Genomic DNA, 11,582 nt, shown 5'->3' on the forward strand with positions numbered 1-11,582 from the left:
TTTTTTTTCAACTTATAATGTTACTCTATTGTTATGTCAAGAAGCATCTGTAATTTTGCACAAATCACCCTAGACTGCATTAGGAAATAAAACCCACAAGCTTTAATTAAAACCTACTAGTCTCAAAATTCAGCTATCAACCATAAGCTGAGAACAAATGAGTATCATTAGCCTGATGACCTGCCCACCTACCCAGACTTCAAAGTCATAGTCGTCAGTGTCTGTCACTTTACTATTCTACCAGAGCCTCACTTTGGTGTATGTTCAACACTGAGCCATCATTTCTTTCTCATCTTCTCTAAATTTGTGGCACACTTGCCAAAGAGCCCAAGCCAAAATCTGGAGAATCACTTTGGACTCCTTCCCTTCCTTCTTTCAAATTCACTCAAATGAAAAAATACGGACTTCCAAAAACTGAATTACAAGTGATTTAAGACAATATCAGGATATGTTCTTTTTAGGATCCTCAGCATCTTACACAGTAGATACATGGTAGGTATTTAATGAATGGTTGCTGAATTGCCGAAGGGTACTAACAAAAGTAGGATGGCTTTAAGGAAATCTAAAACTATTCAATATTTAAATTCATTGTGCTTAGAGTAACTATATCTCTAGAAACTATCAAAATTCTAAACACATAGCATGTCATATCAATTTTTCTATCAATAATATACTTACAAGATTAAACATACATATTTATCTATATTTTTATCTACATATTTATCTATATTTTTATCTACATATTTTTCTTGTAATATTTATTCCAAAGGAATTTGGATTATTACACATGATCTACTATTTACTCACTCTGTTAACAGGAACTCTACGCTTTTTGACAGCATGAAGAGGAGAATCAACTTCACTATTCTTCTGATCCTAAGTAAATAAATAAATAGGTAGATAAGATAAAAGGTAACAAAGTATCTCAGCAGAAGCTCAAGACAGAAAAGGAAAAAAGATATGATTATACTAGTAAAATTACTGAATGACTCACCTCAGGGGATTTTAAAACATTTTCTTTTGCATTTTTACTTTTTCTTCGGAAAATCACATCATCTTCACTTTCATTACTTGTTAATAATTGCTTATCTATAATTTATTTTAAAAAATAAAAAATCTGGTCAATAGACTTACGTTTACCCAGTCGTAACAATCTATTTTACTGATGGCTACAATAAGAATTGTTTCTGGCAATCTCAACATGTATTCACTTTCCCAAAAGGACAGTCTTTCAGAAAGAAGCTTGGCATGGGAAGAGACAAAAAACATAAATACCAGGGAGGAAGATTAGCTTTTGCTAATAAACATGTATTTGAATGTGGTTCAAGTTTATAAATTAACAGAAATGAGGGCAGAAAAATGTAAAAATGTAATTTATTAGTCAATGATCCTATAATTTACCTCTAAAATCTACTGCACTTTCTGCCCTTCATGTATTATTCTCTTCTTATTTGAAGTTGAATCATGAAAATATATGAAAAGATTCTTTTTTATGTATGAGTACGTATGTGTGTCTACAAGTGTGTTTATATGTAGGCATAAAGTAAAAATGTATAAGATATTCAACAAAATATTATAACTAGAACTACACATTCAGGGCACGGAGGAATGTTTAAAAAAAAAAAAAACCCTCATAGGGCAGGGCCTATGGCTCAAAGGAGTAGGGTGCCGGCCCCATCTGCTGGAGGTGGCGGATTCAAACCCAGCCCCGGCCAAAAACTGCAAAAAAAAAAAAAAAAAACCGGTCATAAATGAAATCAAATGCTTTACATTTTCAGGTTCTTAACTAACATTCTATTTTGGCACTTTCACAAAATTTTGATTGAAGACATCTTTTTGTGTCTTCATGAAGCTTTTCTATAAGAGCCCTGTGGTGGTCTTATGTTTACAAATTCTTTCATAATTCTCCCTTCAAGAAGTGGATCCTACTCTCAGTGTCCATAGCACAGTGGTCATGGCACCAGCCACATACATGGAAGGTAACGGGTTCGAACCCAACCCGGGCCAGCTAAAACAACGACAACTGCAACAAAGAGTTTGAAGTTGCTGTGAGCTATGACATCACTGCACTCTACTCATGGTGACACAGTGACAAAAAAATAAAAAGAAAAATTTACTATTTTAAGTCCCTACGTATTGAGGATAGTTTGTTATGAAGCAACAGATAAATAGTACAGATTTTAGCACCTAGAAATAAGGAGTTGCTCTAACAAAAAATGAGAAAGTAGCTTTGGAACAAGGACTTTGAGGAGAGTTTCAGTGAAGGCTTGAAGAGCCTGGAAGAAACTGTAGGAGCACTAAGTCATCGAGGAGGCCCTGGATATAGGCTTAAAGGAAGGTAAGGGAAATCACCCTGGAAACTGGAGGAAAGGAAATCCCTTATGTAGTTCCAGAAAGTTTAGCAACACTGTAGTTAATGCGAAGGCCAGGCACAGTGCTCATGATTATCCCAGCACTTGGGAGGTCAAGGCGGGTGGATCACCTAATCTCACAGGTTGGAGATAGCCTGAGTCAGAGCAAGACCTCGTCTCTAAAAATACTGGGCGTTGTGGCAGGCACCTGTAGCCCAGCTACTGGGAGGCTGAGGCAAGAGAACTGCTTCAGCCCAAGAGTTTGAGGTTGCTCTGAGCTGTGACACCACAGCACTCTACCCCAGGGGGCAAAGTGAGACTTTGTCTCAAAAAAAAAAAAAGAAAGAAAATGTACCTAATAAATGAGGTACTCTAGCTAAGACTTCTAGATAAAATCGAAGATTATCACCTGTTGGTTTTGCTATTAGAGTAAAAGGCAAAAGGAAAGAAATAACAAAAGGACCATTTAACATGAGACAATTGGGCCTTGCTGGTTTTGAAAACTCCCAGCCTCTCTAGACGGCAAACAATGCTAAAATTAAGAAATCTTCTAATCAAATCCAGAGGACTGCCGGAAAGTATTATAAATCAAGGGTGCAGTTGTAAATGCCTCGTTAGCTCTTCAGAAACAGCAAGACTGGTACCTCAAGAGTACCAATCAGTCAGACAAAACGGTCCCTTAAATATCTCCAGCATGCTCCTCATAGACCCTCTCAAGCAGACCTTCTAAGAAGCTTAAGCAATTGCCTCCACACAGCTCAGCAGAAGCCCAAGGTAGAGAAGTACTTTTCTTCAAAAGATTTATGAGCATGGACAGTGTTAATGGAATGAACCCCAATAAGATTCACAAGAGACCCACAAAGATTTGTGAAAATTATATTGGAAGAAATGCATATAGTTATGACTGAAAAGGATAGCGACAGAAAAAAAATATCTTGTGGACCACCAAATTTTTCAACAGGAAGCAGGCTGAGAAACTTCAAACATGCTACCTAATGTAAAAAAGGCCAAAGCACCCAAAGAATCACAGAGAATTATTCCTAGGCTCTGAGTATTAATAAAGGAACTTCCGATCTCCACTCCTGTGGCGTTCAGAAGGCCATGGCCCAGCCATTCCTTTGTCCTTTCAGTGGCTCCCTCATCCTTTCTGAACGCACCATCCTGGAAGCAGATTCTCCTTGCCAGTTAAGCCTTCGGATGAGTGCAACCCCAGTTGAAATCCTAAGCCAGAACAAGCCAGCTAAGCAACTTTCAAATTCCTGACCCACAGAAACTGTGAGATAAATGTCTGTTTTAAGCTACTGAGTTTTGTGGAGTAATTTGTTAAATAGCAATCTGTAACTAATAAAACCCACCAGGTAAATTTCTCCTCACACTCTCCCAATAAAACATCTGCCTAGACTGACTGAAAACATCTGCCTTGAATGACTCATTTTTACAGATGTGCACTATTTAAAACAACAACTTTTCTTTATCACTTTCTAAAGAAGCCAGAGTGAAATGCAAAACACAGCTATAGGAACCAACACATTCCAGGAGAATTTCTTTTTAACTGCTTTAGTGATGTTTTAGTAAAATATTTTTGTATGTATAACATGGTAAATGACTTTAAATTCTTTCTTTGAATCAGAAGGCATTAAAAAATACTAAAATATGGCTTGGCGCCCATAGCACGACGGTTATACAGCCACAAACACTGAGGCTGGCAGATTCAAACCCAGCCCAGGCCCGCTAAACGATGACAACTGCAACCAAAAAATAGCCGGGTGTTGTGGAGGGTGCCTGTAATTGCAGCTACTTGGAAGGCTGTGGCAAGAGAATCACTTAAGCCTGAACTTGGAGGTTGCTGTGAGCAATGTTGCCGCGACACTCAATCAAGGGCAACACAGTGATACTCTGTCTCAAAAAAAAAAAAAAAAAAACTAAAATAATTCTCTAATAAACAATTCCCTAATATCTCTGTGTTCATGATTATATTGCTCATGATTAGTAAACTATAATATCAGAAGGAAAGTTTTAATGCAAATATGACACATTAACATGGACTTAATATAGAGGTAGTAAAGCAAATACTGAAGGCTCCTGAGCAACAAACACTCAGTACAAACACGAATGTCAGACACATCCAAAATATGCAATGAGTCAGGTCTTAAAAAAATTAAATGTATTTCCAGAATTGGCTTCAAAGATGGTTTCATCTTAAATAGAACACTCATGAATCATACATTCCATGCTAATTAGAATAATATAAGGAAAAGATTTACAGAGGAAACTCTGATTTTATACTAAAAATGTTTTATCTCTTTACCTATAAGGAATAAAATTCATAAATGGCCTGATACAATAATAATCTAAAGTTATATAGCAAAATGTAATGGATACTTAAATCATTTTAATATTAAACATCTATCACTATATTTTCTGGGTTTTTTTTTTTCTTTTTGAGGCAGAGTCTCATTATGTCAACCTTGGTAGAGTGCCGTGGCATCACAGCTCACACCAACCTTAAACTCTTGGGCTTCATCAATTCTCTTGCCTCAGCCTCCCGAGTAGCCCACCAGCCTCACTGTATGTGGCCGGTGCCCTATTCACTGAGGTACGGGGACCAAGCCAATCACTATATTTTCTGATTTTTCCATAACTGTAACGTTAGATCATAGAAATCTAGAGATCCAGAGATTCTTCTGGATCTTCTCAGATGGTCTCAATCCTCTGAATATAGCTTTCATTTCTCAAATATTTTATTACATAAATTCTCTATCCCCCCCAAATCTTATACATTTCTTCTTTCCCATTGCTTTCATCATTTTATAACTCATGAATTTTCTTTTTATTACTTTCATATCCCAATAGTAAATATTCCTGAGGAGTCAAAATGGAAATGTGTTATGTACAATGCCTTCCCAATTTAACTCAAAATTTTATCATCCTCTGAACCTCCTAAACAGCTACTCTTTTACTACTCATTTGGTACTTATTCCCATAATTTACTGGCATCTTTTGAATGTGTATTTCACATAACTGTGTCTTATAATCAAGACCTAGGACCAAATCTTATACTTTTTCATGTATTTCTGTATCCTGCATAATTCCCAATGGTACGCATGCTATAAATGTATGTAAATAAATCTGAGTAAACATCAAGTGAAGAAAGATAAATGAGTTATCTAATTCTATATAAATATTGGCACCATATAATAATAAGAAATCACATTCGGAAAAATCATATAAATATTTCTTGAGTAATTATTCCAGAAAGGACTCTGAGTTTTAAAAAGATAGAATCTTACCTTTAGCAGAATGATGACAGGATTGATGAAGATCGATTTGATCACTGCTTTTAGCCTTTTCCAGAGAAAATTCTAAATAATCAAAAGTTGAATTCAATGTTTTTTTGAAACTTTGTAGATTTACCTCTTCCTTACTAGAATCTGGTGTCTTGGGCATTTCCTCTCTCATCTTAGAAAATAGGTTCAATGTCTTTGACACAGGAAGTGGTGTACTCATAACTTTTTCTGCTACTGGCAAAGAAAACTGACAATAACCAGGAGACATAAATTCTTTATTTTTGTCTTCACTCAGAGGAAAATGTCCGAAACGTGGACTCTGCCTTTCTTTATTTGATGGGACAGTATTGGTTCCACTTGTAAAATTTTCACCATGATCTCTGTGTGTTATTGCTTGATTTGAACAATAATTTGCACTGCTTATCTCCTTAATATGTGAAGGCCTTCCAGAGAGGTCATCTAGAAGCCTATTGTTATTTAAATCTGGTGCATGTTCTGATATTTCACTATCAGAATCTGGACTATGAAATCCTAAGTCAAAGGTAACAGAAAATAAACTCCCAGAGCAATCATAAACAGGTTCATCACTTTTCATTTCTTCCTCATGTGTACTTCTCAAGTCTTCATGAGATTTCCAAAGATCAGTATCACAGGGGATTTGATCCTGGGATTCAGAACTACTTTCTAACAAAAGTTCGTCAGAAATTAAGAACTGAGAGACCAGAGCTGCTTCACTGAACTCAGTTTTGTCTGCCACACGTGAACATTTGCCTTTGCTGTTTAAGGGAGACTGACTCACATGATTAAATTCTGTATCAACATCGTCAAATAATAGTAAACTCTCATCCTGATCAGGCAACACTCCTGAGAGATCATTATTATCTACATTATTGCTGTTTTCTTCAACTAAATTGTCCATGGGGGCTCTGCATGTTTGAACGTGATTGTTAATCACTAAATTTTCCTTTTGAATGTCTTTATGTACTTTACCGTCCCAGTCGCTGAAGCTCGGTACAGCATTCTCATCTCTAGTTGCACCATAAAGGCAACTCTTTTCAGAAGGATGACTACTAAGTTTGAATGAATTCAATTCTAAATTCTGTTGAGAATTCACAGCTGCATGTGACATCAAATAAATGGATTCATGCTTTTGTAAATGCTCTGCATTGGGTAAGAAAAGTAAATTCTTAAGTGCAAATTCCTTGGTAATTTCCTCATCCAAATCTGCGAGTCCACTGAGTGGCGGAGGAGAATGAGATAAAAATCTTTCTACATTAGCCAGTACCTCTTTAGTCAAAGAGTGACAATTATAAAACTGATCATCTATTCTAGCAATATTAAGGTCTTCTTCAAATGGAAGCAACAAGTCAGATGAAAGAGATTTTTCACCTGTGAAACTGTTATAACCAGAATCTAAAAAATTTCCAGCCAATGAACTAGAGTTATTTGTTAACTGACACTTCGTTAAGACACACGGCTGATTAACACTTTCATTAACAGTACACACGGAAGCAACTTCATCTGTATCTGACGTCCTCCCATCATTTGATAGATCTACCTGAAAAATATTTTCAACAGAACTTCTGTCAATATCTAAAGAATACATAACACCATCATTATTTTGTTTTTTAAGTTGATCTCCTTTCATTTCTTTAGAAGCTTTTTTCTTCAGAGAAACAATTTTGGTAGGTTTTACAGGAGTTTTTTTAAAAATTTCAGAACATTCTTCATCAGATTCCACCATTGGCAATAAACTGCCTTGACTTGTAGTCCTTGTAAATGAAGATTTGTTGTGAGGAATAAAGGTGGCACTGGCAAAATTACTATATTCATTCCTGGGAGCACTTAATATTGAGCTAACATCTTCCATATGTAAATAGGATTTAATTTTCAATTCATAGCTGCATTCTCCCTATAAATAAGAAAAATTAAAAAGTCATAGGAAAACAAAATGCCAAATCCCAGGGGTAAGTTTCACTTTATATTAAAATATTTTCTAAACAATATTACATTTATCTAATAGTTTTCTTTCATACCTTAAAAATTATTCTTATAAATCAAGTGATACATTATACTACTATGAAATTATTGTCTTATCTTTAATTGACTGATTTTTTTAAGTTGACTGATTTTTGCTATCCGCAGTACTTAATATGCAAAAAACTCATGATAACTAGTCATAAAACAAATTTAATGAACACATAAGAATATGTGGGCAGTGCCTGTAGCTCAGCAGTTAGGTGCCAGCCACATACACCCAGGCTGGCAGGTTCAAACACCCCTGGGCCAGCTAAACAACGACAACTGCAACAAAATTGTATATGAAATCAGCACATTATACCCCACAAATGTATTAATGTATACATGATCTACCTCTTTATGATTTAATAAAAATAAAAGAAATTTAAAAAAAAAACCCAGGCATTATGGTGGACACCTGTAAGTCCCAGCTACTTGGGAGCCTGAGGCAACAGAATCACTTAAGCCCAAAAGTCTGAGGTTGCTGTGAGGTGTGAAACCATGGCACTCTACTGAGGGCAACATAGTAAGACTCAGTCTCAAAAAAAAAGAGCTCGGCACCTGTAGTTCAGTGAGTAGGGTGCTGGCCACATACACCAAAGCTGGAGGGCTCAAGCCTGGCCTGGGCCTGCTAAACAATAATGACAACTGCAACCAAAAAATAGCCAGGCATTGTGGTGGGCACCTGGAGTCCCAGCTACTCAGGAGACTTAAGGCAAGAGAATCACTTAAGTGCAAGAGTTGGAGGTTGCTGTGAGCTGTGATGCCACCCACTCTACCGAGGGTGACATAATGAGACTTTGTCTGGCACACACAAAAAAAGAACATGTTACTTTTTCACTTCTAACATTTAATTGAACTATTCTAATTTCCTAAAACTAGATATTTAAGAAACGAAATATAATGATTACATATTACAATATAATGAATATACTCTTATATATTATATATTCATTTCTTAAATATCTATTATAAATATCTATTATTCATATATTGTAATATAATGAATATAATAAAATATACATTATAATTTAATAATATTCAATATTAATGAAAAACACAAACATATATCAAATTATTCTCAATTTCAATGAACTAAAACAGTTTTTTTAGGGATATCCAACCTGCAGCCCATATACTGATTTTATGAGGACTTTTTAAAGTCAGATATCACAGAAATTATACATGGACCTTTTTTTTTTTGTGATCACATTTTGTTAGTGTTTGTGTATTTAACATGTGGCCCAACACAACTCTTATTCTTCCAATGTGTGGCAGAAGGAAAAAAAAAAAAAGAGGTTAGACACCCCTGCATAGAACCTCTGAAATAAAGGTACCTGTCTGCCCAGTAGGCTGTAACCTGGAATACACTTCTATTTTTAACAAAGTATTCAACCAAAAACTCTTACAGTGAATTTCTAAGTCTTATCTCTAAATCAGTAGCTAAAACTGTAATTTCCAATATTCTTCTTTCTCCTCAAGAATGCTACTTTAATTGGGATTCTCTACTACTCAGGGACTTAAGCAGTTACTTTTCTGCTTCTCTAAATAATAAATGTTAATGTGAGTGGTGTCTTTCTGCCTGCTAGTATATATGCTCCACACAGACAAGAGCATTTTGTCTGTTCTGTTCACCGATATAGCCGTAGGTCAAGGAACAGAACATGACACATAGAAGGCATTCCATAAATACATGTTTAATTTGAAGGCACACATTTTGCTGGGATGTACAAAAAATTATTTACATTAATGAACGACAGCTAATAATCAAAACAGCAAATATAATTTACTGAGCATATACTGAATGCCAGCTACTATTCTAAGTGCTTTACACATATTTGGTCCTTTACAGATGAAACTGAGGCACAATTGTAAGAGCCAGCACTGAGATTCTAACCCATGCATTATGGATCTCACACTTAATAGGTTTACTATTCTGTCTTTCTCAAGGTAAAACAATCAAGAAACCGCCCAAGGGCTCGGTGCCTGAAGTTCAAGCGGCTAGGGCGCCAGTCACATACACCAGAGCTGGCGGGTTTGAATCCAGCCAGGCCTGCCAAACAACAATGACAAATACAACCAAAAAATAGCTGGGCGCTGTGGTGGGCACCTATAGTCCCAGCTACTTGTGAGACTGAGGCAAAAGGATCACTTAGGCCCATGAGTTTGAGGTTGCTGTGAGCAGTGACATCATGGCACTCTACCCAAGGTGACAGCTTGAGATGCTGTCTCAAAAATAAATAAATTAACTAAAATAAAAAGAAACTGCTCAAGGAACCAGTAACTCCTTAAACTTCACTAGGATACAGGAGTGACACCATATTACCTATAGGATAGAGATTATCTCAACAATCTCAATCCAGGCTGGGCACCGTTGCTCCACGCTCAGGGCACCAGCCACATGCTCCAGCACTGGTGGGTTCAAACCCCGCCCAGGCCTGCTAAACAAACAAACAACAGAAAAACAGCTGGGCATTGTGGCAGGTGCCTGTAGTCCCAGCTACTAGGGAGGTGGAGGCAAAAGAATGCTTGAGCCCAAGAGTTTGAGGTTGCTGTGAGCTATGATGCCACAGCACTCTACCTGGGGTGACAAAGTGAGACTCTGTCTCAAAATAAAAATAAATGAATCTTAATCCACTAAGAATCCTAAATTAACTTTACAAAACATTTACATAAATCAAGTATATTAAAATTTTATAATGATCTACCAATATTTATAGATAATATTCATCTTCAATTAATTAAATCTATTTCTTCTCCTAAGGCAGAAAACTCATTCCTTATTGTGATCACAAAGAGCTCTACAGAGAAACAAAATACTTCTTAGTAAGAAAAAGAGAAGTTAAGAACTCTAGCTTCACCATCATACCAGCAAGACCAAATTATGATAAAACCCTACCTCTTCATGTCTCATTCCCTCTATCATTTGCATAAGACTTATAAAATGGTGGCAGCGATCGGAATGGTCAACTTGATGTGTAGGAAAAGGATGATCCTGCCACACTCTCCATTCAGAGAGAGAGAGCTGATGGATTCCAATGGTCGGTTCTTGAATCTAGATTAATTTTTTAAAACAAAATAAAAATGATAAAGCAGAGATTTCACAAACTGATTTCTAAAAACATGTTTAGTATATAGGTAATAAGCCTAGCATAAATAATTTGAATTAATTTAGATACTCTCAACTAAAATCTCAGTAGAAAAAAAGGAAAATAATTTCATAAAGTACAAAGATTCCCTTTTAAACACATTTTTAAAATAACTTATGTGAATTCCGACTTGATCATATTCCTATTCACATATTAACAGCTCCATGTTAAGAGCAAATACTTAAGAAAATATGTTTGGCTTTTAAAGTACTAATTTGCTAAATTTCTATCCTATATTCTAACAAGGAGGCATTCATAATCTCTCAGGAATACTGGCCTACTGCCACTCTGAATTCCCCTTTTTAGCGAATAAAATAAAATTTTTGATAGTCATATAATCCAAGGCCTTTAAACCTAAAAGAAATCCTTCCTGAGGTTGTTCTCTCAGCTCTGTAGGCACATATGCAACCCCTGATCAATTCTCTTGACTTTCATTAAGTTCATCAATAATTTGTTCATAATAAAGTAAACAATAGAGCAGTGCCTGTGGCTCAAAGGAGTAGGGCACCAGCCCTATATGCCAGAGGTGTCGGGTTCAAACCCAGCCCCGGCCAAAAACTGCAAAAAAATAAAAATAGAGTAAACGATAATATCCAATTTAAATTTTTAGCTATAATTTTGAAATGAAAAATAAAAACCATTTTATACAAAGATGCTTATGACAGCATAATTTACGTCAGTAAAATACTAAAAAAGCTAGGTATTTTGGCTCATGCTGGTAGTACCAGCTACTCCGTAGCTCAATGAGAGGATCACTTGGGCCCAGGAGTTCAAAG

General features: G+C 36.0%; 1 protein-coding gene across 1 annotated transcript in view; it reads right to left on the reverse strand.

Annotated features, from left to right (window-relative positions):
- The window catches only part of FANCM (Fanconi anemia complementation group M), a 63,018-nt gene that overhangs the window by 19,570 nt on the left and 31,866 nt on the right, over window positions 1-11,582 (reverse strand). The window contains exons 13-16 of the mRNA XM_003792173.3: window positions 10,557-10,712; window positions 5,642-7,550; window positions 995-1,089; window positions 808-876 (exon numbers count right to left, since the gene is read on the reverse strand). Of these exons, the coding sequence (XP_003792221.1) occupies window positions 808-876; window positions 995-1,089; window positions 5,642-7,550; window positions 10,557-10,712 (2,229 nt within the window). The remainder of the gene's footprint in view (window positions 1-807; window positions 877-994; window positions 1,090-5,641; window positions 7,551-10,556; window positions 10,713-11,582) is intronic.

The sequence above is a fragment of the Otolemur garnettii genome, unplaced genomic scaffold (assembly GCF_000181295.1).
Source record: "Otolemur garnettii isolate 467f Iridium unplaced genomic scaffold, OtoGar3 scaffold00054, whole genome shotgun sequence".
Lineage (NCBI taxonomy): Eukaryota > Metazoa > Chordata > Mammalia > Primates > Galagidae > Otolemur > Otolemur garnettii.